General features: G+C 48.4%; 1 protein-coding gene and 1 long non-coding RNA gene across 2 annotated transcripts; one reads left to right on the forward strand and one right to left on the reverse strand.

The window, feature by feature from the left end:
* On the forward strand, positions 1 to 20,961 carry LOC116956935 (uncharacterized). Its single transcript, XM_032978822.2, has 10 exons — positions 1 to 262; positions 7,824 to 7,917; positions 9,659 to 9,793; positions 11,752 to 11,856; positions 12,935 to 13,045; positions 14,355 to 14,425; positions 15,230 to 15,557; positions 15,758 to 16,273; positions 17,945 to 18,259; positions 18,994 to 20,961. Exons 1-10 carry the CDS (start codon positions 212 to 214, stop codon positions 20,613 to 20,615), a joined length of 3,348 nt encoding a protein of 1,115 aa, XP_032834713.2. The 5' UTR covers positions 1 to 211; the 3' UTR covers positions 20,616 to 20,961.
* On the reverse strand, positions 13,307 to 26,103 carry LOC142906634 (uncharacterized). Its single transcript, XR_012930399.1, has 2 exons — positions 25,972 to 26,103; positions 13,307 to 15,480 (listed from the first exon to the last, which is right to left on the reverse strand). It is a non-coding gene; the product is annotated as an uncharacterized LOC142906634 (long non-coding RNA).

The following is a 26,103-nucleotide window of genomic DNA, read 5'->3' on the forward strand; positions in this document are numbered from 1 at the left end:
GATGTTAAAGCACACCAATATGGGTTAGATCGCGTTACACAATCTAACCACAAAAAAACTTTATTATCTGAAACATTTTCATTGAGCTTAAAGGCCAAAGTCCACTGAGCCGAGCCGCACCCTCCACGTCCTGAGTCAGGGGGGAGAACTTCAAGGGGAGTCCATCGCCTCTCGCTCACATCCACACATCTGTGTGGACAACTCCTGGGCCATGTCTCCATTCCGCCTGCTCACCACACTCCTAACCTTCGCAGTCATGCTGGTAAGATGCGTGTGTGTGTGTCTGTGTGTGTGTCAGTGTGTGTCTATGTGTGTGTGTCAGTGTGTGTCTATGTGTGTGTGTCTATGTGTGTGTGTCAGTGTGTGTCTATGTGTGTGTGCGTCAGTGTGTGTCTATGTGTGTGTGTGTAAGTGTGTGTCTATGCGTGTGTGTGTGTCAGTGTGTGTCTATGTGTGTGTGTCAGTGTGTGTCTATGTGTGTGTGTCAGTGTGTGTCTATGTGTGTGTGCGTCAGTGTGTGTCTATGTGTGTGTGTCAGTGTGTGTCTATGTGTGTGTGCGTCAGTGTGTGTCTATGTGTGTGTGTGTCAGTGTGTCTATGCGTGTGTGTGTCAGTGTGTATCTATGTGTGTGTGTGTCAGTGTGTGTCTATGTGTGTGTGTCTGTGTGTGTCTATGTGTGTGTGTCTGTGTGTGTCTATGTGTGTGTGTCTGTGTGTGTCTGTGTGTGTGTCTGTGTGTGTGGGGAGCGATAGTGTAGCGGTTAGCGCGCTGCGCCATGAATCCGGCGATACGGGTTCGATTCCCGCTCACGGCCAACACCAGTGACGATTATCTGAATCGGGCCTCCCTTAGGTCGATTCAGCCTCAAATGAGTACCTGGTGCGGTGTGTAAACATCCCCACTCGGGAGACAAAGGCGGCCGGCCGTGGTGCAGACCACCCACCCCCTCATGTGCCGTGCCGGCCTTCATAGGTGCTCGCTAACAGCACTTTGCCCTACAGTGCTAAGGCCACTTGGGGGATATTGTTGACATAGTAGGGGGGCACAGTAGAGGGGCAAAGGTGGTGCATCTACCGGTCATCTCAGTCGACCTATGGCACCTGCTGGATCTGTCCCGTGACCTCCTGCCAGTGGGTGTCTGACACTTCACGTGGCCTCAAAGTGCACCTAGCCTGGCACAAGCGCCGTGGTGACGTCACCTCCACTTAGTGGTGAATGGCGGGTGTTGTTTATAATCAATATTAGTGTCGAATATTCGAACCGCTGGGGATACAAAAGCGGTCGAGCGTGGTCCTGGCCACCCACCTACGTTGTGTGTTGTACCGGCCTGAATACATGAACGCTCACAGCACTTGCCCCAATACGGGGTTAGGGGCGCAGGCCCCCCCCCCCCCCCCGCGTGAATTTTTGTTAGCACAGTTTAGGGCACTAAATCGGCACAAAAATATTCGACAAACGCAAGATAGAAAGATCACTGCGAGATCTCACGTGATTGCCGTCCTCCAAACAGTTCTTTTCGCAAACTAACTTTTTTTACAAAATGTAACTTTAAAATAGAAATTGCGTTTTTCTATGGTATTAAAAGATAAAATACATTAATGTTATACGGTACTATACATATGTTTTATGCATTTGTGAGTTACTAAACGTTTTGTGTGTCGTCTGCGGCTTTCGGAAAACTCCCAAAAAATCCCCAGAAAATTCCATTTAATTTCTTACACCGATCCCGCGATATATCGACACCACGGTGGGGAAAGTTGCGATGCAGAAGGGTCGACTGTATAAGTGAGTTAACGTGGTACACGTGTGAGTGTAAGTTAACATGGTACTCGTGTGAGTATGAGTGAGTTAACGTGGTACACGTGTAAGTGTGAGTAAATTAACGTGGTACACGTGTGAGTGAGTTGACGTGGTACACGTGTGAGTGTGAGTGTGTTAACGTGTTACACGTGTGAGTGTAAGAGAGTTAACGTGGTAAACGTGTGAGTGTAAGTGAGTTAACGTGGTACACGTGTGAGTGTGAGTTAGTTAACGTGGTACACGTGTGAGTGAGTTAACGTGGTACACGTGTGAGTGTGAGTGTAAGTTAAGGTGGTGCACGTGTGAGTGTGAGTTAACGTGGTACACGTGTGAGTGTGAGTGAGTTAACGTGGTACACGTGTGAGTGTGAGTGTGTTAACGTGTTACACGTGTGAGTGTAAGAGAATTAACGTGGTACACGTGTGAGTGTGTTAACGTGGTACACGTGTGAGTGTGAGTTAACGTGCTACACGTGTGAGTTAACGTGGTTCACGTGTGAGTGTGAGTTAACGTGGTATACGTGTGAGTGTAAGAGAGTTAACGCGATACACGTGTGAGTATGAGTGAGTTAACGTGGTACACGTGTAAGTGTGAGTGTAAGTTAACGTGGTACACGTGTGAGTGTGAGTGGGTTAACGTGGTACACGTGTGAGTGAGTTATCGTGGTACACGTGTGAGTGTAAGTGAGTTAACGTGGTACACGTGAGTGTGAGTTAGTTAACGTGGTACACGTGTGAGTGAGTTCACGTGGTACATGTGTGAGTGAGTGAGTTAACGTGGTACACGTGAGTGTGAGTTAACGTGGTACACGTGCGAGTGTGAGTGAGCTAACGTGGTTCACGTGTGAGTTAACGTGGTACACGTGCGAGTGTGAGTGAGTTCACGTGGTACACGTATGAGTGAGATAACGTGGTACACGTGTGAGTGAGTTAACGTGGTACACGTGTGAGTGAGTTAACGTGGTACACGTGTGAGTGTGAGTGAGTTAACGTGGTTCACGTGAGTTAACGTGCTACACGTGTGAGTGTGAGTGAGTTAACGTGGTACACGTGTGAGTGAGTTAATGTGGTACACGTGTGAGTGTGAGTTAACGTCCTACACGTGTGAGTATGAGTGAGTTCACGTGGGAGTAAGTTAACGTGGTACACGTGTGAGTGAGATAACGTGGTACACGTGTGAGTTAACGTGGTACACGTGTGAGTGTGAGTTAGTTAACGTGGTACACGTGTGAGTGAGTTAACGTGGTACACGTGTGAGTGTGAGTGTAAGTTAAGGTGGTGCACGTGTGAGTGTGAGTTAACGTGGTACACGTGTGAGTGTGAGTTAACGTGGTACACGTGTGAGTGTGAGTGAGTTAACGTGGTACACGTGTAAGTGTGAGTGAGTTAACGTGGTACACGTGTGAGTGTGAGTGTGTTAACGTGTTACACGTGTGAGTGTAAGAGAATTAACGTGGTACACGTGTGAGTGTGAGTTAACGTGCTACACGTGTGAGTGTAAGAGAGTTAACGTGATACACGGGTGAGTATGAGTGAGTTAACGTGGTACACGTGTAAGTGTGAGTGTAAGTTAACGTGGTACACGTGTGAGTGTGAGTGGGTTAACGTGGTACACGTGTGAGTGAGTTAACGTGGTACACGTGTGAGTGTAAGTGAGTTAACGTGGTACACGTGTGAGTGTGAGTTAGTTAACGTGGTACACGTGTGAGTGAGTTCACGTGGTACACGTGTGAGTGAGTTAACGTGGTACACGTGAGTGTGAGTTAACGTGGTACACGTGCGAGTGTGAGTGAGCTAACGTGGTTCACGTGTGAGTTAACGTGGTACACGTGCGAGTGTGAGTGAGTTCACGTGGTACACGTGTGAGTGAGATAACGTGGTACACGTGTGAGTGAGTTAACGTGGTACACGTGTGAGTGAGTTAACGTGGTACACGTGTGAGTGTGAGTGAGTTAATGTGGTTCACGTGAGTTAACGTGCTACACGTGTGAGTGTGAGTGAGTTAACGTGGTACACGTGTGAGTGTGAGTGAGTTAACGTGGTACACGTGTGAGTGTGAGTTAACGTCCTACACGTGTGAGTGAGTTCACGTGGTACACGTGGGAGTAAGTTAACGTGGTACACGTGTGAGTGAGTTAACGTGGTACACGTGTGAGTGTGAGTGAGTAAACGTGGTTCACGTGTGAGTTAACGTGCTACACGTGTGAGTGTGAGTGAGTTAACGTGGTACACGTGTGAGTGTGAGTGAGTTCACGTGGTACACGTGGGAGTAAGTTAACGTAGTACACGTGTGAGTGTGAGTTTGAGTGAGTTAACGTGGTACACGTGTGAGTGTGAGTTAACGTGCTACACGTGTGAGTGTGAGTGAGTTAACGTGGTACACGTGTGAGTGTGAGTTAACGTGCTACACGTGTGAGTGTGAGTGAGTTAACGTGCTACACGTGTGAGAGTGAATTAACGTGGTACACGTGTGAGTGTGAGTGAGTTGACGTGGTACACGTGTGAGTGTAAGAAAGTTAACATGGTACACGTGTGAGTGTGAGTGAGTTAACGTGGTTCGAGTGTGAATGAGTTAACGTGGTACACGTGTGAGTGTCAGTGTGTTAACGTGGTACACGTGTGAGTGTGAGTTAACGTGGTACACGTGTGAGTGAGTTAACGTGGTACACGTGTGAGTGTGTTAACGTGGTACACGTGTGAGTGAGTTAACGTGGTACACGTGTGAGTGTAAGTTAAGGTGGTGCACGTGTGAGTGTGAGTTAACGTGGTACACGTGTGAGTGTGAGTTAACGTGGTACACGTGTGAGTGAGTTAACGTGGTACACGTGTGAGTGAGTTAACGTGGTTCACGTGTGAGTGTGCGTGAGTTAACGTGGTACACGTGTAAGTGTGAGTGATTTAACGTGGTACACGTCTGAGTGTGTTAACGTATTACACGTGCGAGTGTAAGAGAGTTAACGTGGCACACGTGTGAGTAGGAGTGAGTTAACGTGGTACACGTGTGAGTGTGTTAACGTGGTACACGTGTGAGTGAGTTAACGTGGTACACGTGTGAGTGTAAGTTAAGGTGGTGCACGTGTGAGTGTGAGTTAACGTGGTACACGTGTGAGTGTGAGTTAACGTGGTACACGTGTGAGTGAGTTAACGTGGTACACGTGTGAGTGAGTTAACGTGGTACACGTGTGAGTGTGCGTGAGTTAACGTGGTACACGTGTAAGTGTGAGTGATTTAACGTGGTACACGTCTGAGTGTGTTAACGTATTACACGTGCGAGTGTAAGAGAGTTAACGTGGCACACGTGTGAGTGTGAGTGAGTTAACGTGGTATACGTGTGAGTGAGTTAACGTGGTACACGTGCGAGTGTGAGTGAGCTAACGTGGTACACGTGTGAGTGAGATAACGTGGTACACGTGTGAGTGAGTTAACGTGGTACACGTGTGAGTGAGTTAACGTGGTTCACGTGTGAGTTAACGTGCTACACGTGTGAGTGTGAGTGAGTTAACGTGGTACACGTGTGAGTGTGAGTGAGTTAACGTGGTACACGTGTGAGTGTGAGTTAACGTCCTACACGTGTGAGTGAGTTCACGTGGTACACGTGGGAGTAAGTTAACGTGGTACACGTGTGAGTGAGTTAACGTGGTACACGTGTGAGTGTGAGTGAGTTAACGTGGTTCACGTGTGAGTTAACGTGCTACACGTGTGAGTGTGAGTGAGTTAACGTGGTACACGTGTGAGTGTGAGTGAGTTCACGTGGTACACGTGGGAGTAAGTTAACGTAGTACACGTGTGAGTGTGAGTTTGAGTGAGTTAACGTGGTACACGTGTGAGTGTGAGTTAACGTGCTACACGTGTGAGTGTGAGTGAGTTAACGTGGTACACGTGTGAGTGTGAGTTAACGTGCTACACGTGTGAGTGTGAGTGAGTTAACGTGCTACACGTGTGAGAGTGAATTAACGTGGTACACGTGTGAGTGTGAGTGAGTTGACGTGGTACACGTGTGAGTGTAAGAAAGTTAACATGGTACACGTGTGAGTGTGAGTGAGTTAACGTGGTTCGAGTGTGAATGAGTTAACGTGGTACACGTGTGAGTGTCAGTGTGTTAACGTGGTACACGTGTGAGTGTGAGTTAACGTGGTACACGTGTGAGTGAGTTAACGTGGTACACGTGTGAGTGTGTTAACGTGGTACACGTGTGAGTGAGTTAACGTGGTACACGTGTGAGTGTAAGTTAAGGTGGTGCACGTGTGAGTGTGAGTTAACGTGGTACACGTGTGAATGTGAGTTAACGTGGTACACGTGTGAGTGAGTTAACGTGGTACACGTGTGAGTGAGTTAACGTGGTACACGTGTGAGTGTGCGTGAGTTAACGTGGTACACGTGTAAGTGTGAGTGATTTAACGTGGTACACGTCTGAGTGTGTTAACGTATTACACGTGCGAGTGTAAGAGAGTTAACGTGGCACACGTGTGAGTGTGAGTGAGTTAACATGGTTCACGTGTGTGTTAACGTGGTACATGTGTGAGTTAACGTGGTACACGTGTGAGTGTGCGTTAACGTGCTACACGTGTGAGTTAACGTGGTTCACGTGTGAGTGTGAGTTAACGTGGTATACGTGTGAGTGTAAGAGAGTTAACGTTGTACACGTGTGAGTGTGAGTGAGTTAACGTGGTACACGTGTGAGTGTGAGTTAGTTAACGTTGTACACGTGTGAGTGAGTTCACGTGGTACACGTGTAAGTGAGTTGACGTGCTACACGTGTGAGTGTGAGTGAGTTAACGTGGCACACGTGTGAGTGAGTTAACGTTGTACACGTGTGAGTGTAAGTGAGTTAACGTGGTACACGTGTGAGTTAGTTAACGTGGTACACGTGTGAGTGAGTTAACGTGGTACACGTGAGTGTGAGTTAACGTGGTACACGTGCGAGTGTGAGTGAGCTAACGTAGTACACGTGTGAGTAAGATAACGTGGTACACGTGTGAGTGAGTTAACGTGGTACACGTGTGAGTGAGTTAACGTGGTACACGTGTAAGTGTGAGTGAGTTAACGTGGTTCATGTGTGAGTTAACGTGCTACACGTGTGAGTGTGAGTGAGTTAACGTGGTACACGTGTGAGTGTGAGTGAGTTAACGTGGTACACGTGTGAGTGTGAGTTAACGTCCTACACGTATGAGTGTGAGTGAGTTCACGTGGTACACGTGGGAGTAAGTTAACGTGGTACACGTGTGAGTGAGATAACGTGCTATACGTGTGAGTGAGTTAACGTGGTACACGTGTGAGTGAGTTAACGTGGTACACGTGTGAGTGTGAGTGAGTTAACGTGGTTCACGTGTGAGTGTGAGTGAGTTAACGTGGTACACGTGTGAGTGTGAGTTAACGTTCTATACGTGTGAGTGTGAGTGAGTTAACATGCTACACGTGTGAGTGTGAGTGAGTTAACGTGGTACACGTGTGAGTGAGTTAACGTGGTACACGTGTGAGTGAGTGAGTTAACGTGGTACACGTGTGAGTGAGTTAACGTGGTACACGTGTGAGTGAGTTAACGTGCTACACGTGTGAGTGAGTTAACGTGGTACACGTGTGAGTGAGTGAGTTAACGTGCTACACGTGTGAGTGAGTGAACGTGGTACACGTGTGAGTGAGTGAGTTAACGTGCTATACGTGTGAGTGAATTAACGTGGTACACGTGTGAGTGTGAGTGAGTTAACGTGGTACACGTGTGAGTGAGTTAACGTGGTTCACGTGTGAGTTAACGTCCTACACGTGTGAGTGTGAGTGAGTTCACGTGGTACACGTGGGAGTAAGTTAACGTGCTACACGTGTGAGTGAGTTAACGTGGTACACGTGTGAATGTGAGTGAGTTAACGTGCTACACGTGTGAGTGAGTTAACGTGGTTCACGTGTGACTGTGAGTGAGTTAACGTGCTACACGTGTGAGTGAGTTAACGTGGTACACGTGTGAGTGTGAGTGAGTTAACGTGCTACACGTGTGACTGTGAGTGAGTTAACGTGCTGTGTGTGTGCAGATGTTCCCACTTTCTGCAGACGGCAATCAAGATGGCTGTCCCCCTGGAAGGTACAGAACCGAGACCAACATCTGCTGCCAGCTGTGCCCCTCAGGTAACGAAGCAACTAATTGGACAATCATCGACTTACCGCCATAATTAGTTCATGAATTCCCATGCGGTCAGTGTTATAAAATATGTTACAGTTCAATAACAAAAACTGTATACATTTTGATTTAAAGCTTTCGTGACTGCAGGGATTCATATTCTTGGTTCTTTCGGTAAAGTCACGTAGAAGGGAAACAATAAAATAAAAATATATATTGTTTATTGTATCCCTTCAACGTGACTTTACCGAAAGAACCAAGAATATAAAAACTGTATAGTACATTAAACATAAAATTAGTAACATGAATAGAAAAAGTTACTTTTCCACTCACATTGAGTACTGATTTTGGCTTGCTTGTCGCAAGGGTGCGCAATGAGTCACCACAATTGCACAAACACAAAGAGACGCACAAATGACACACAATCAGACACACAAAGACACACACAAGGAGCACACACACACACCTGACGTAACTTGCATTGTCATATTCCTGCCCTGACCACACTCTCTCCTCGTGTGACTCTGCTTTGGAAACTCCATTCTTCTTGGTTCGGTTCATCCTGATACAACCCAACTCAATTTAGAATCAGAATCTTTATTTAGACTGCAGGAGGAGGAATCTGTTGAGCTTATGAAGCTCAACAGATTCCTTCACCGATGTCCAGTCGGGGCTGGGGGGGGGTGTCACAAAGTTACAGCAACAACCACAATACGATAGCAGTGCAAAGTAGAGGTAAGCAAGTCACTATAAGCAAGTATAAATAAAGTATATAAGTGTCACGGTGTTATTGGGCCAAGATGCGCCGTTGTCATGCGGTAGCCGGCAATGCCGGCCTCGTGTCAATAGGGGGCAACAGAGGGGCTGAGCCCAGTGCTGAGAGTCTCTGTGCCATTTGGTCCAACGGTTACCCTATGGAGCGGTGTGCAAGAGGGGCAGACCCCAGGAGGGCGGCTGGGGGATGACGTCATCCCCGGATCCTTCTCGAGGGTTCAAGAAGGAAGGCGTGGCCGGGGCGGAGTGAGCCACGGCTCGGTATAAAAGCCGGACCTCTGGACGGTCCGGGGAGTCGTCGAAACCTCCTGGAGACTGAAGAGTCCCGAGGGCAGAGCCGTACCCCTGGCAAGGGTCAGCTCCAGCTTATTTACCAGTGAAGGTTCCAGCTTCACTCGGGGAGGACTTGTAGATTAGCCAGTAAGAGGCGTATTAGACTGGAGGGCACACTCTCCATAGTGTGTCGTGTGTGAGGGGCCGTACCCCTCTTTGTTTACTGTTAATTGGTAAAATAAACCCGTGTTGCCTCAGATAAGTTTCATCCCTGTTTTGACCCCACTACGTAAGTACAAATTATTACTACGCTCTTGTTTCTAAAACAGGATGCGTTTAAAAATCACCGGACTAGTGCGAACGCCAAATTACACGCGCACTTTTCGCCGGATCGCACTTTATATTATCTGCTTTATTAGCGTAGCTATGAGAAAGGTAAAAACGCGCGGTATTTTCATTGTTTAAATTGTATCGCGTGTATTGATGTGCTGTATATAATACTTGACACTGAAATCAAGCATAGCTACTTTTGTGGTCACACGCACACGGTGCCGATCGCTGGACTGGTTACATCTTTCGAGTAATCGCACGCTGGTTAATCGATGATCAACTGTACATTCTAAACCCTTAATCGGTTTCCCTTGCCATTGCTGTCACTGTGAGTTTCCAATATAGAAAAATAACAATGTGTTCACGCAACAGGAACGTCTAAGGATGAAGATTGCAGATCTGATGGAGAGTTTCCGGTCTGCCTGTCATGTGCCGATGGAGAATCATTCACAGTCTCGGCAAACAACCTGACCAGCTGCAAAGCATGCAAAGTCTGCGAAGAGCAAAGTATTTGTTTTTATTATTCAACTCACCCACCCATGGTGCCGTATTCCCAGCAGTGGTGGTGTCAGTACATTCCCTGGTCATTGACTCCCATCTCTGAAGGTGCCTTTGTTGTAGCATAAAACACTGACGATGGACAAATATGTGGGGAGCGGTGACATAGCGTTTAGTGCAGCGCGCTACGAACCTGCTCATGGCCTACGTGAGTGACGAATGTCTGATCTGGTTCGAGGCCTCCCCTAGGTCCGCTAAAACTTTATTATTCTACTCGTTTATTTGCATTGGATGTACTATACAGGACCCACCATTGTAACCTTTGCTTAAAATCCAATCTCACATTACTTGATCACATCTCAAAGTAAATCAAATCCAAAATAGGGGTTTTATACAGAAACAAACATTTGATTCTTATTAAATTGTGCCTGCAATTTATTGAAGCGATCATTCTACCACTTTTTGACTACTGTGGCGCGGCTTAAAAATCAGCTACTCATGAAACACAAAACAGACTAAACCAGCTTTATCATTCTGCTCGTTTATTTGCGTTATAGTGAGTAGTCCATCCCACACTAGACTCAGGTTATAGTGAGTAGTCTATCCCACACTAGACTCACGTTATAGTGAGTAGTACATCCCACACTAGACTCACGTTATAGTGAGTAGTCCATCTTTCACTAGACTGACGTTATAGTGAGTAGTACATCCCACACTAGACTCAAGTTATAGTGAGTAGTACATCCCACACTAGACTCACGTTATAATGAGTAGTACATCCCACACTAGACTCACGTTATAGTGAGTAGTACATCCCACACTAGACTCACGTTATAGTGGGTAGTACATCCCACACTAGACTCACGTTATAGCGAGTAGTACATCCCACACTAGACTCACGTTATAGTGAGTAGTCTATCCCACACTAGACTCACGTTATAGTGAGTAGTCCATCCAACACTAGACTCACGTTATAGTGAGTAGTACATCCCACACTAGACTCACGTTATAGTGAGTAGTCCATCCCACACTAGACTCACGTTATAGTGAGTAGTCCATCCCACACTAGAAACATGTTATAGTGAGTAGTCCATCCCACACTAGACTCACGTTATAGTGAGTAGTCTATCCCACACTAGAAACACGTTATAGTGAGTAGTCCATCCCACACTAGACTCACGTTATAGTGAGTAGTCCATCCCACACTAGACTCACGTTATAGTGAGTAGTCTATCCCACACTAGACTCACGTTATAGTGAGTAGTACATCCCACACTAGACTCACGTTATAGCGAGTAGTTCACCACGTGCGTGTTGCACTAAGTTTCAGAGCCTACACCAATGGCTACCTAGTGGGATGTATGCGTACTTTCTGTACTCGGGTAGCAGAATCATCGCCATCACGATCCATGGTGGGATAGCCCATAGTAGGTGTCCACTGCACATTTCTTCATGTTTTTCCACTTTCTTCCGTCTTGTAGTGCCAATAAGCTCAAGTAGTGGCCACATCTTTCTGGCACCAATCTCTGATGTAATCGTCAAGCCATTCTCAGTTATGTCTTCCTCTCTTTCGGTTCTTCCCATTTCTTCGAACAACAACCGCCACACTTTTCATTTTCCTTTTGTTGTTGTCCCAGAAAAGTCACATTAAGCCAAATGTTTGACCGAATGATGGGTGGTTCACAACGAAAATCTTCCACTTTACCCAATGCACATATGGGTCTAAACGAGCTGCCAAAGCTACGTCAAGGTAAATCCACGATTCTTATAATGACGTGGAAATAATGCCGGCACCTCGAATAGCCAAACCGAGTCACAATTAGGGATATTAGGGTCCTGTGGAGGAAATGGAGTCCCAAGTATAAAAATGAACGCAAACCTATATTTAAATGCAAAACTTACAGATTGTTACAACTCGTGGTGCTGATTGTTTGGCGATTGGCGTGTGTCTTGGTATATTCTTGCAGATGAGATTTTCGAGCGTCCTTGCACCACCGTTCACGACACGGTGTGCACGTGCCCAGAGGGACTACAAAGAGCAAGCCAGTCCCTGCTTTGTGAGGAAATCACAGGTCAGACACAAGTTGCATTGTATACATCGTGTGTTCGTGTTTAAATTTAGGTTGCATATTGGAAGCGGTAGTGCGGTGGTTTGCCCACTGTGCTTTGAACCTGGAGATCTTGGGTTCACTTCCCAGCCACAGCTAAAATCAGTGGCGATTATCTGAACCAGTTCTGTGCCTGCGCTACGTCGACTCAGCCTTAACTGAGTACCGGGTGAATGTATAAACAGTAGTAATGGGGGGCGTGGGTGGTGCTGGCTTCACCACCTGCTCAAGTGCCGTGCTGGCCTTCAAAGGTGCTCACTGCTAGGACTTGCTCCAACAGCATGGATAGGCTGCTGGGAGAAGCTTCAGATTTGTCATCTTGTTTACGCCTGTGAGCTTTTATGTGAAGCTGCCGTGTGACAGAAACATCAATAAATCTTGCGCTAGAGTCATCGATTTAACCGGCGTCATTGGTGGTCCTCTAGATGCACGCGGCAGTGCGTGAACACCTGCGTTGTGCCGTTGTGCATGTTGAGTCTGTTGCGTTAACGCACTAAAGAAACATGGTAAATCAATCGTTCTCAGAGTCGGTTCATTCAGACCTTCCAGCGGATGCAGCGCTCTCACAGCACTACTCGTCAGCACGGAGAGGAGAATTTTAGCGCGTCAAACTGCAAAAATGTAATTGGAAAGAGCATGCATTTTGATTTAAAGCTTTCGTGACTGCAGGGATTCATATTCTTGGTTCTTTCGGTAAAGTCAATAAAATAATAAAAATATTAAACAATATTGTTTGATTTTTCGATTTAAAGCTTTCGTGACTTTAATGATTCATCTTCTTTGGTTCTTATTTTATTTTTATCAATTTATTATTTTATTCTCATTCTACGTGACTTTACCGAAAGAACCAAAGAAGATTAATATTGTTTGATATTTTTATTATTTTATTGTTTCCCTTCTACGTGACTTTATAGAAAGAGCATGTTTGCTGCGGGCCTGAGCCCGTGTTGGAAATGAAATGTTCCAAGCGCCAGTCACTCCTTTTTGTAATTTATACTTCATGTGTGTGTGTATATAAACAGTGGGCTTGTTTGTGTTGTAGGCTCAAGGGGTTGGATTGGGGCTGTCGTCATCGTCATGATCGCTACGCTGGGTGGATTTGCCGGCCTCGTCTATTGGATAAAGAGATCTAAAAAGCGTCCACATGCAGGTGGTGAGTCGTCCTCTCGTGGATCGCAATGCATCCATTGGTCCCCCGTGTTAATAATTTGACATAAACCTTCATTCATCCGAGTCTCCCTACGTTCTGTGATATTAAGAAGCTTCAAGTTAAAGTGCCTTCCCACTCGAGTGAGTATGGGACGATGGTTCTTGCAATAACATCTCTCGATGATGGAATAATTAGGGTTAGTGAGAGCGTTTACAGTTCTAGGGGGTGTCCTGTATGGTGTAAATAATTAAATACACACATTACTACATTCAAATCTGACTTTAATTACCACTCGCGCGTCCGGTTAGAATGGTTGGTAATGTATGGTGCAAAAGATGTTCAACATACATCCACACTACGATATAATAATGAACCAGATATTTACAATTAGAATGTAATAATGAACACTCATGGACAGATTAGTCCCAGCCACTGTCACCGATGTCGAGGCGAAACGGCTGAGGCTCGCTGGATGTGGAAGGATGAACAGATTCGGAGATGCTCCACAGGGCGTTTTCTTTGCTTGTTTGGGAAACGATTCTGACGAGCGAGCGAGCGAGCAGAGCGCGTGGATGATCGCGGGCACCAAATTCCACACAGCAGAGAGGTAACGTGCACAGCTTCAGAATTGCCAGCGCAGAAACGCACGGCAATTGTACAATCTTGCAACGGATGGGGACAGCGGCTAATTTGTGCTTGAAGGTTTAATAGTTTACAAGTTTGTGTGAATGTCACGCTGGAATACAGCGAGTCCTCGTTTAACGCGCAAGTAGCAGTGGATGCGTTCCTGAAGAGGTTCTGCATGAAGTGAAAAACGCGTTAATGATGAAGTGTGGCGAGATACGATGAACTACTACGCACACCACGCAGTGAGATGGAGGGACTAGTAACGGAGGCTATGCCGCCAATGCGTTAGTGTATCACTCCGCTTATCGCATCACTGCACCACTCAGCCAGGCAGCTCAATGAAGTAGTTCGTCATCAATTGCTCAGACACTGCGTTATAATGGTGCATGGTCCGTGTTAGAATGGTGCATGGTCCGTGTTATAACGGTGCATGGTCCGTGTTATAACGGTGCATGGTCCGTGTTATAACGGTGCATGGGCCGTGTTATAACGGTGCATGGTCCGTGTTATAACGGTGCATGGTCCGTGTTAGAATGGTGCATGGTCCGTGTTATAATGGCGTGCGTTCTGGGTTGTGTGATGAGCGTTGCCTAATAGAAGAAGCGCGTAGTAGCGGAAGCGCGTCGCTGTGTGAAGCCGACGTGCTGAGCTGTATGATGAGCGTTGTATTTTACTACCCAAACAGGGGTGACCGATGTGGAGCTGCAACCGCTGCAAGAGGAGACTCACCAAGAGGCACCCACAGAGGAACCACAGGTGACACTCCGACAGCACCGTCAGACTAAATCACTCTCTGACAACCGTAGTTTGAACAGTGAACCCAATGTCAATGACTCATTCTCCTACAGCGACGTAGTTTCAGCTGCAGAGTATCTGTCAGTGTAAACACATCAAGTTGCGAGGAATAATGAAATAAAAAATATAAAAGTGTTTTCCTGATTGATTTAAAGCATATCGCTACAGGCCTGAGCCCATGTTGGAAATTCCATGTTCCTTGGAACAGCCTCTCCAATTTGCAATCTACTTTGCTCAGCCACTGAGGGTGTAACGGGTTTCTTTCCTCATTGCTGTTGCCCCGTGTCCCCCGGTACCTTCGCCGTTCCGCTGTAATGTGCAATGATGCCTACTTTGTTGAGGGCGATATTGGCTCGTAAAATAAAGATTTATTGACAAACCCTGGGAGTTACAAATACACAACAATCTTGACTTGCAAGTATAATTTATCAATTATTGGCATAATCTTGATACTATTGCTGTTAACTTTTTACTATATGAATCAGTTGCTTTGTTAGAGTTTACTTGATTGTTTAGCTGGCTTTACATCCTATCATTTTCCACCTCTGCAGATCAGCTTGGGCTGGATACCGGTGATAAAGAGATTCACAGCTCATCAGATTCTTGCAGAGTAACTCAATGTCTGTGTCTGTGCACATCTCTACTGTAGCCAGCCCTGGACAAAAGGCAGTGGGCTGACTCCACCACAGGTGGGAGTTGAACTCAGGGCCCTGTGCTTGCAAGTTCCATTGTAGAGTCCACGTCCTAACAGTGGCCGTGTCGCAGGTGAGAGACGCCGTGGAGATGATCCAAGAGAAGATGGCCTCGAGTGGAGGTGCCGTGTGGACGTGGCTGAGTGACCGTCGCTCAGAGCTGCTGGGGAGTGGAGGCGGTGGGGTCGGGCCCCACCTCTTGCTCGACCTCTTCCTGCAGAAGCTCATCGACGAGGCCGAGTACTGGAAGGCACGCGGCCTCCCTGATGCGTCGCGACGGGCACACTACGTCATCGCCCTCATGGTAGACAGAGGAGAGGAGGCCTGCGGGAAGTTCAGGGACATTTACCAGGGCTTCAGTAGCAGGAAGATAACATTTCTAGACATGCAGAGACAGGCTGGTAAGTACATAAATGACATTGCAACATTACCTATATTACTGTAACGTTATATTATTAATAATGTATAATTACGAATGTTATGTTTCACTGGGCCTTGTTCTGTGATCCACCCCAGTACCTCTTGCGACCCACCAATGCTTCACGACCCATAGTTTGGGAACCACTCAGTAACAGCGCTGATATTATTTTCATTGTTACAGACATCTGCTCACCAACATACGACCCTAACACAGCAAACGAGATGCTTTTCCTCTCCACGGACCTCAAGACGGTGACGAGAGCAACTCAACCTCATCCATACCCAGATCACGTGGATAGGTTTGTGAGACACCCCCAGGTGCTGTGCTCTGAGAAATTCCTCTCTGGTCGCCACTACTGGGAGCTGCACGTGGGCTGTGCAGAGCAATACATGGTCGGTGTCACCCGTGTGAAGGATTTTATTAAAATAAAAAAAACTGAACAAGATCTGGGACACAACGCTGCGTCCTGGTGCGTGTGGAGACGCGACGCTGAGCTCGTGGCTGCTCACAATGGAGAAGTCACCGTGCTGAACCCGCCAGTGCCTCCCCAGCGAATCGGGCTTCACCTGGACTTTGAAATTAAGCAGCTCACGTTTGTTTGTGCCGAGACCATGACGCCTCTGCACACTTTTACACTGACATCCAAGCTTCATTTTCATCCTGCCGTGTGGCTGCACAGCGGATCGATCACCATAGGTACGGTCATATTTGTAAACGGCAACGTCCACGTGTGTACAATAACACAACACAGCCATTCGCGTCATTGTGGAGAATATCAGTGCTGACATAAATGAGCAGAGACAGCACGCATCCTTCACGTGCTTGTCCCTCTACGTAAATATTAAAGTGCTTTGTAATCTTGACTTAAAGCTTTCGTGACTGCAGGAATTAATATTATTTGGGTCTTTCGGTAAAGTCACGTAGATGGTTCAAAGAAAATAACATCGCAAGTGGTCACCTGAAGACGACCGCTTGCATCGCGATCGAAACGTCTTAGTTCTGTTTTATTTGAAGCTATCCAGGTTGACTTTACTCCGTGAATATGATTTGTAATCATCCCATGAGCGACAAGGCCTTCCGGTATTGCTTAATTTCAGCAGCATTGATTCCACACAAACTCTGGACTGGTTACGACATTCGGTGTCTCATCAGCAGTCTGGCTTGCTAGAACCAGTGCTGGTGATCTTCCAGATATTTATAGACGATGACCCTCTCTGATGATTAATTCGGGCATTCCCAGAAGTGATGCACTCCTAGATACAAGTGCAGGAGGCATATTGTCTGCTTGTTTATCTTGCTATATACACAACAGTAACTGATGTTGGGCTTTCCCACTCTGTCAGGTGCAGTATCACAGTTCTCTTGAACATCACCATAAATAGAGCGATTCAGAGCTTGATGTCATCGTGGGATTCTGCAGATTTCATAACCACCAAATGTAAACTGTGGTAGGAACAAGCTCAGTCTCAATCATGTTCAAGTTTTTCTCCATAATTGTATGGTAATGAAAAAGATGCAAAAGTTTGTATTGCACTGTGTGTATATATATACTTAAGAAAAGCCATTATCCTTAAACAGACTTAATTACTGTCATTTGATCAAACAGAATATTTTAGAAAGTTTCCAGGCTGCCAAAAGTTTACACTTTTCTTATATTCTCAGTCCAAGTAGAAGTCCATTAGAGACATAATGTAAGACAATTACACGAACAATAAACATCAGCAAACGCTTCAAAGTAGACACGACTACATCTAACTATACCCTCATGGAAAGCTCTCAATAACTGTTCTGGTAATTTCCCAGTGAGAGATGACTGTCAGTCAGACGCTATTAAAACATAACCCATTAACACATTCCCCAGTGAAATAAGTGCCACAGATTTAATCCACAGCGTGGTTATGATTCTGACATTTCCCAAACTGTAGGGTTAGGCTCGAAATACATAAACGATTACAAATATTAAAAATAAGAATATGTTTTACCGTTAATTGCAATAAAAAAGATGTTAAGATGTTCAAACACAAAATAAAAACCTTTTTTAAGGAATTAAGTCTGCATTAACCACACGTACCTGTGGTGCACATGCAGACAAACATGCTTTGATAATACGTGGCATTGTCCTTGAAACTGATTGACCTACAACAGAGAAAGTCTTCTTCATGGCCTAGTCTCACCAGTATCCGACCAGAGAATGCTAAAAGGTGTAAAGTATCATTCACCAAAAGGAGAAGAAATTGAAGGTTTTGCATTAGAGATTCATCCCTTCCTCATCATCCACTGTCATGGATCGTGAATGCCCACAAACACGCTCAGGCAGAGTCTAAGGCACCAATTCTCATCCACGCGTTTTGTTCTCTCACTCTGCAGCCCAACCCCTCAGTGGTGGCGTCTCCTCCGCTCCTGAGAAGAGTCCAGAACCCGCGTCTGGGTCTAAGTCAGAGGGCTATCAGAGGGCACTGCTGCTGTTTAGGAGACCCAATCTCGTCCTGCATGAGATGTTGATGCAGGGCCACATCAAGGAGCACGTCTACTGGAAGGCGTACATGGAAAAATACCCCAGCATGTGTGAAAAGTTCATCCGCAAGGAAGTTAAAAGTGTAAAGAAGGACGGGGAGCTCGAGGTAGTGATGGAAGCCACTGGAAGTAATGAAAGAGACTTCCTCGCCATGTTACACTCATCAGGTAAGAGACGAACCACTTAAATAGAAGCACACCATTAGGAAGGTTGTCAGGAGAGTGAGACGTCAAGGTGGGCATGAAGTCTCAATCATCTGTGGCTCTGACAACGGTTCGCTCTGTCAATGCTGTTGCTGTAAATGGTGGCGTTTACGACTGAAATGCTGCTAAATTCCAGATCGTTTAGGTATTTATCCACAATCAGTAATGGATTTCTGGTAAAATAAATATCTCATTGTTAAAAATTTCATATATGCACCTAAATATGCACGATAAGCATGGTTTGCTATGTACGGTGCAAAATAAGTTCAACAAGCATGCAAACATATCCTTGTTCCTGTTCATAAGAGGTTTTTGGGTTAGATCGCATAAATATACAAATGTGTCATTAAAACCCACCTCCACCCGAAACAGCCAACTAGTAAGGGTTGTCACTAAACAGAACGTGCTGATTCGTCACTAGTACAGCACACCGGTGTGTTGGAGAGACAAGCAACAACATTTACAAACTGAGTACTGTTGTGGCTTGGCTCTCCAACACACCGGTGTGATGTACTAGGGACGAATTGGCACGTTCTGTCTACGTGACAACCCTTACTATTTGGCTGCGTCGGGTGGTGGCGGGTTTTAATGACACATTTGTATATTTACGCGATCTAACCCAAAACCTCTAATATGGATGCTATTGGTCGTGAAAGCCTGCTACGTGTTAAATTGTTCTTGTTCTTCTTTGTTTTCAGAAAGGTGCTCTCCCACCGTGAACCCCAATTCCGTGAACTCCAACCTCCGCCTCTCCGTCGACCTCAGGACGGTGACTCTGTCCTCCGAGCGCCACTCTTACCCCCACCACCCCGAGCGATTTGAGAACTGCGCTCAGGCCCTGTGCCGCGAGGGCTTCTCCAGCGGCGCGCACTACTGGGAGGTGGACGTGGGCAGCGCGGAGCAGTTCAGAGTGGGCGTCGCGTGCGCCACTCTGCCGCGCGGAGGGAGCGAGGAGGCGCGGCTCCTGGGCGCGGGCGCGGACTCCTGGTGCCTGTGGAGACGCGAGGGCGGCTACGTGGCGAGCCACCGCGGCCTCCACAGCGCACTGGCGGCCGTGCGCCCTCTTCCCAGGAAGATCGGCGTCCACCTGCGTTGGGAAGAGGGGCTCCTCTCGTTCTACTGCGCCGACACCAGGAGGCGGCTGCACTCATTCAATGCCACCGCCTTCCCAGGCCCTCTCTACCCCGCCCTGTGCGTGCACAAGGGGACGGTAACCATACTCCGCCTGAGTCTACGGTTTGAGGAGGGTGAAGGAGCGACCGGTGAGGCGGAGGAGAGTGGGGGAGTGAAGAGAGGTGTGGTAGAAGGTGTGGGAGTGAACAGCGACACGAGTAAGAATGTGGAGCTGCACACCAAGGTCGTGGAGAATAGAGCAGAGAAGAGTGGAGTAGAGAAGAGTGGAGTAGTGGGTAGTGGAGTAGAGAAGAGTGGAGTAGAGAGGAGTGGAGTAGAGAAGAGTGGAGTAAAGAAGAGTGGAGTAGAGAAGAGTGGAGTAGAGAAGAGTGGAGTAGGGAAGAGTGGAGTAGAGGAGGGTGGAGTAGAGAAGAGTGGAGTAGAGAAGAGTGGAGTAGAGAAGAGTGGAGTAGGGAAGAGTGGAGTAGAGGAGGGTGGAGTAGAGAAGAGTGGAGTAGAGAAGAGTGGAGTAGAGAAGAGTGGAGTAGAGAAGAGTGGAGTAGAGGAGGGTGGAGTAGAGAAGAGTGGAGTAGAGAAGAGTGGAGTAGGGAAGAGTGGAGTAGAGAAGAGTGGAGTAGAGGAGGGTGGAGCATCGCAGATTGAGGTGGGGGACGGAGGGACTGGGGGAGGTGCTGCTGGGGAGAGTGAGGCCAGCAACGGAGCAACGCAAAACTCGAGTGGGGCTGGTAGGGGCACGATGAGCGGAGCAGAGAGCGACGTAACTAAACTTGGGGACGTGAATATTGGCTTAGGGACGAGTAAAGGGGAGAAGAGTGACGTGGAAACCAGTAGGATAGTGAAGGTTGATGGTGGAGGAGGGAAGAGTGGTTTGGAGGAGAGTCGAGTGTTGCATAATGAGTCGGAGGATGGAGGTACTGGGAGAAATGCTCATGGGAAGAGTGGCGATGTGGAGCAACACATCGTGACGACTGAGAGTGGTGGTGCAAAGGGTAAAGTGAAAAAGGATAAATCAATTGCGAGTAGACGTAAGGGAATAGGAATGGCTGTGAATAAAAGTGCGAGAATGAAAAGGAAGGTGGATGGAGCAGTACACAGTGACAAGAGTGACAGAAAGGTCGTGGAGAATAGAGAGAAGAGAGGAGTAATGGAGAGTGGAGTAGTGGGGAGTGGAGTAGAGAAGAGTTGAGTAGAGAAGAGTGGAGTAGAGAAGAGTGGAATAGAGAAGAGTGGAGTAGAGAAGAGTGGAGTAGAGAAGAGTGGAGTATCGCCGATTGAGTCGGAGGATGGAGGTACTGGAGGAAATTGTGCTGGGAACAGTGGCGATGTGGAGGAACACACCGTGACGACTGAGAGTGGTGGTGCAAAGGGTAAAGTGAAAAAGGATATTTCAATAGCGAGTAAACTTAAGCGAATAGGAATGGCTGTGATTAAAAGTGAAGGAATGAAAAGGAAGGTGGATGGAGCGGTAAACAGTGACAAGAGTAAAAATGTTGACGTGGACCACAAGGTCGGGGATAATGAAAGAGACGAGAGGAATGTCGAGGTGGGGGGTGGTGGAATGGAGGGGGGTGGTGATGGGGAGGGAGGGGATGCAGATAAAAAAAAATCTGAGGCGACTGGGAGAGACGCTGTGATAAGTAGAGGGCGTTTTAAATCACTGAGTGGTGAGAGTGAAAGTGAGGGAGTGAATAGTGAGGTGGATGAAAGTGGAGAAGTGAAGAGCGCTGCGGGGGGGATGGTGGAGGGGAGAAGAGTGGAGTCGAGGAGAGTGTCACAGATTGAGGTGGGGGTGGAGGAATGGGGGAAAATGGTGCTGGGGAAGTAAAGGAAACTGGGAGGAGTGGTGGGGATGACGCAGAGAATGAAGGGAGAGTGCAGACAATTATGGGGGCGGTTTATTGGAACTTGACAGGAGCTTCGAATGAGGTGGGAGAGGTTGAAGTTAAGGAGGTCGATGCTGGGAATGGTGCAGGAGAGAAGAAGAGTGGGGAGGTGGAGGAGGAGGTGTAAGAAAAGGAGAAGGTGTAGGAGGAGGTGTAGGAGGATGTGTAGGAGGAGGAGGTGTAGGAGGAGGTGTAGGAGGAGGTGTAGGAGGAGGAGGTGTAGGAGGAGGAGGTGTAGGAGGAGGTGTAGGAGGAAGTGTAGGAGGAGGAGGTGTAGGAGGAGGTGTAGGAGGAGGTGTAGGAGGAGGTGTAGGAGGAGGAGGTGTAGGAGGTGTAGGAGGAGGTGTAGGAGGAGGAGGTGTAGGAGGAGGAGGTGTAGGAGGAGGTGTAGGAGGAGGTGTAGGAGGAGGTGTAGGAGGAGGAGGTGTAGGAGGTGTAGGACGAGGTGTAGGAGGAGGTGTAGGAGGAGGTGTAGGAGGAGGAGGTGTAGGAGGAGGTGTAGGAGGTGGTGTAGGAGGAGGTGTAGGAGGAGGTGTAGGAGGTGTAGGAGGAGGTGTAGGAGGAAGAGGTGTAGGAGGAGGTGTAGGAGGAGGTGTAAGAGGAGGTGTAGGAGGAGGTGTAGGAGGTGTAGGAGGAGGTGTAGGAGGAGGTGTAGGAGGAGGAGGAGGTGTAGGAGGAGGTGTAGGAGGAGGTGTAGGAGGAGGTGTAGGAGGAGGAGGTGTAGGAGGAGGAGGTGTAGGAGGAGGAGGTGTAGGAGGAGGTGGTGTAGGAGGAGGTGATGTAGGAGGTGTAGGAGGAGGTGTAGGAGGAGGTGTAGGAGGAGGAGGTGTAGGAGGAGGTGTAGGAGGAGGAGGAGGTGTAGGAGGAGGAGGTGTAGGAGGAGGAGGTGGAGGAGGTGTAGGAGGAGGTGGTGTAGGAGGAGGTGTAGGAAGAGGAGGAGGTGTAGGAGGAGGTGTAGGAGGAGGTGTAGGAGGAGGTGTAGGAGGAGGAGGTGTAGGAGGGGGTGTAGGAGGAGGTGTAGGAGGAGGAGGTGTAGGAGGAGGTGTAGGAGGAGGTGTAGGAGGAGGAGGTGTAGGAGGAGGAAGTGTAGGAGGAGGTGTAGGAGGAGGTGTAGGAGGAGGTGTAGGAGGAGGTGTAGAAGGAGGAGGAGGTGTAGGAGGTGTAGGAGGAGGTGTAGGAGGAGGTGTAGGAGGAGGTGTAGGAGGTGTAGGAGGAGGAGGTGTAGGAGGAGGAGGTGTAGGAGGAGGTGTAGGAGGTGTAGGAGGAGGTGTAGGAGGAGGTGTAGGAGGTGTAGGAGGAGGTGTAGGAGGAGGAGGAGGTGTAGGAGGAGGTGTAGGAGGAGGAGGTGTAGGAGGAGGAGGTGTAGGAGGAGGAGGTGTAAGAGGAGGTGTAGGAGGAGGTGTAGAAGGAGGAGGTGTAGGAGGTGTAGGAGGAGGTGTAGGAGGAGGTGTAGGTGTAGGAGGAGGAGGTGTAGGAGGAGGTGTAGGAGGAGGTGTAGGAGGAGGTGTAGGAGGAGGAGGTGTAGGAGGAGGAGGTGTGGGAGGAGGAGGTGTAGGAGGAGGTGTAGGAGGAGGTGTAGGAGGAGGAGGTGTAGGAGGAGGAGGTGTAGGAGGAGGTGTAGGAGGAAGTGTAGGAGGAGGAGGTGTAGGAGGAGGTGTAGGAGGAGGTGTAGGAGGAGGTGTAGGAGGAGGAGGTGTAGGAGGTGTAGGAGGAGGTGTAGGAGGAGGAGGTGTAGGAGGAGGAGGTGTAGGAGGAGGTGTAGGAGGAGGTGTAGGAGGAGGTGTAGGAGGAGGAGGTGTAGGAGGTGTAGGACGAGGTGTAGGAGGAGGTGTAGGAGGAGGTGTAGGAGGAGGAGGTGTAGGAGGAGGTGTAGGAGGTGGTGTAGGAGGAGGTGTAGGAGGAGGTGTAGGAGGTGTAGGAGGAGGTGTAGGAGGAAGAGGTGTAGGAGGAGGTGTAGGAGGAGGTGTAAGAGGAGGTGTAGGAGGAGGTGTAGGAGGTGTAGGAGGAGGTGTAGGAGGAGGTGTAGGAGGAGGAGGAGGTGTAGGAGGAGGTGTAGGAGGAGGTGTAGGAGGAGGTGTAGGAGGAGGAGGTGTAGGAGGAGGAGGTGTAGGAGGAGGAGGTGTAGGAGGAGGTGGTGTAGGAGGAGGTGATGTAGGAGGTGTAGGAGGAGGTGTAGGAGGAGGTGTAGGAGGAGGAGGTGTAGGAGGAGGTGTAGGAGGAGGAGGAGGTGTAGGAGGAGGAGGTGTAGGAGGAGGAGGTGGAGGAGGTGTAGGAGGAGGTGGTGTAGGAGGAGGTGTAGGAAGAGGAGGAGGTGTAGGAGGAGGTGTAGGAGGAGGTGTAGGAGGAGGTGTAGGAGGAGGAGGTGTAGGAGGGGGTGTAGGAGGAGGTGTAGGAGGAGGAGGTGTAGGAGGAGGTGTAGGAGGAGGTGTAGGAGGAGGAGGTGTAGGAGGAGGAAGTGTAGGAGGAGGTGTAGGAGGAGGTGTAGGAGGAGGTGTAGGAGGAGGTGTAGAAGGAGGAGGAGGTGTAGGAGGTGTAGGAGGAGGTGTAGGAGGAGGTGTAGGAGGAGGTGTAGGAGGTGTAGGAGGAGGAGGTGTAGGAGGAGGAGGTGTAGGAGGAGGTGTAGGAGGTGTAGGAGGAGGTGTAGGAGGAGGTGTAGGAGGTGTAGGAGGAGGTGTAGGAGGAGGAGGAGGTGTAGGAGGAGGTGTAGGAGGAGGAGGTGTAGGAGGAGGAGGTGTAGGAGGAGGAGGTGTAAGAGGAGGTGTAGGAGGAGGTGTAGAAGGAGGAGGTGTAGGAGGTGTAGGAGGAGGTGTAGGAGGAGGTGTAGGTGTAGGAGGAGGAGGTGTAGGAGGAGGTGTAGGAGGAGGTGTAGGAGGAGGTGTAGGAGGAGGAGGTGTAGGAGGAGGAGGTGTGGGAGGAGGAGGTGTAGGAGGAGGTGTAGGAGGAGGTGTAAGAGGAGGTGTAGGAGGAGGTGTAGGAGCTGTAGGAGGAGGTGTAGGAGGAGGAGGTGTAGGAGGAGGAGGTGTATGAGGAGGAGGTGTATGAGGAGGAGGTGTAGGAGGAGGTGTAGGAGGAGGTGTAGGAGGAGGTGTAGGAGGAGGAGGAGGTGTAGGAGGAGGATTAGGAGGTGTAGGAGGAGGTGTAGGAGGTGTAGGAGGAGGTGTAGGAGGAGGTGTAGGAGGTGTAGGAGGAGGAGGTGTAGGAGGATGTGTAAGAGGAGGTGTAGGAGGAGGTGTAGGAGGAGGAGGAGGTGTAGGAGGAGGTGTAGGAGGAGGTGTAGGAGGAAAACGTGTAGGAGGAGGTGTAGGAGGAGGTGTAGGAGGAGGTGTAGGAGGAGGAGCAGGTGTAGGAGGAGGAGCAGGTGTAGGAGGAGGTGTAGGAGGAGGAGGTGTAGGAGGAGGTGGAGGAGGTGTAGGAGGAGGAGGTGGAGGAGGTGTAGGAGGAGGAGGTGTAGGAGGAGGAGGTGTAGGAGGAGGTGGTGTAGGAGGAGGTGGAGAGCTAAGAGCGTTAGAGTGGAGGGACACAAAACGCCGACTGTGCAGGCGTTGAGAATTCAGATGAAGTCTTCGCCCCGTGATTAATCCAGATTCTCCAGTGCAGAGAATTGATGGCTGCACGAAGCGTAGCAGCACGTTACATTTGTCTTTTTTTACGTAACTCATCGTATTCGTAATAAAGTCTTTTGAGTTACATCGCGTAAAAATAAATGTGTCGTTAACCCACCACCACCTGACAGCCAATTCGTAAAGTTTGTTACATCAACAAAACGTGCCAATCAGCTATTATAAGAATTGGGCTTTCCCCTTTTTCTGACAACAAACTGAAAACTTTTTACGAGGAATCATGTCTCCATTAACCACAATACTTGTGGTCACAATGCAAACAGAAAACACACTCTGATAATATATTGGCATTGTCCTTGAAACTGATTGGTCCACACCAGAGACAGCTTTCTTTTATTGTTTTTTGTTTGCATTCTGACCACAAGTATTGTGGTTAATGCAGTCACGATTCCTCGTAATAAGGATCAGTTTTGTTGCCAGAAAAAAGGGGAAAAACCTCTTCTTATACGTTGGTACCGGCAAAGGAAGTCCCATGGATCGGCTATTACTTCAGCACATGGGTTTGATGGTGAGTCAACCCATAACATTTACATTGCATGCAGTACGACGTTTCACTGTGATTCCAACCAGCTTCATCAGGAGATTTTGCCCGGATTGTGAAGAACTTTTCCTGGTTCCGGTCTTAAATAGAGCAAGATGGCCCACGTGTTACATTTACGCGACTCATCTCCTTCAAACTCTTAAAATTATTATTTAGGTGCAGCTGTAATGGGTCCGAGATTCTGAGCATGACGTGTGATGTTGCACCACCTGGTGGAGTTCACTGATATTGAAGGGACATCAGAAGCCGCAATGCAACATCAGAATGCAAGAATGAACTGCTCAGTGATAGCGCAGCACATAGAAATTAATGTCACGGACAATTTAAATATGCATAGAAAAAGACGATAATATGAACAGACGCACGATTGTACTTGCATTGTCAAGGGCCAGGTTATGACAATGCAGGGGCCCTGGGCTTCGTCAAGCTCAAGAATCCCGATCTAGGAGCCAAGAAGCTCCGTGGGGACGTCCATCTCTAACAAGGCGAAGTCTCTACCGTCTTAGGAGTAACGTAGCTACAGCTCCGTGAAGAGTCGGCCCCGATGTCTTCCACCTCGTAGACGTTGGTCCCAGGGCAAGCGCCCAGACCGCGGCCTCGCCCTGCTCACAAAGCCTCTCGGCCCCACCC

This window comes from Petromyzon marinus, chromosome 68, assembly GCF_048934315.1.
Source record: "Petromyzon marinus isolate PM22_M1 ecotype Great Lakes invasive population chromosome 68, UKy_Petmar_22M1.pri1.0, whole genome shotgun sequence".
NCBI lineage: Eukaryota > Metazoa > Chordata > Hyperoartia > Petromyzontiformes > Petromyzontidae > Petromyzon > Petromyzon marinus.

Bases quoted from the DNA above. Each gene is read 5' to 3' on its own strand.
- LOC116956935 (XM_032978822.2), top strand. From the start codon at position 212: ATGTCTCCATTCCGCCTGCTCACCACACTCCTAACCTTCGCAGTCATG. The intron at 9,794-11,751 runs GTATTTGTTTTT...ATATTCTTGCAG, and splicing joins CAAAGTCTGCGAAGAGCAAA to ATGAGATTTTCGAGCGTCCT. The intron at 18,260-18,993 runs GTAAGAGACGAA...CTTTGTTTTCAG, and splicing joins CGCCATGTTACACTCATCAG to AAAGGTGCTCTCCCACCGTG.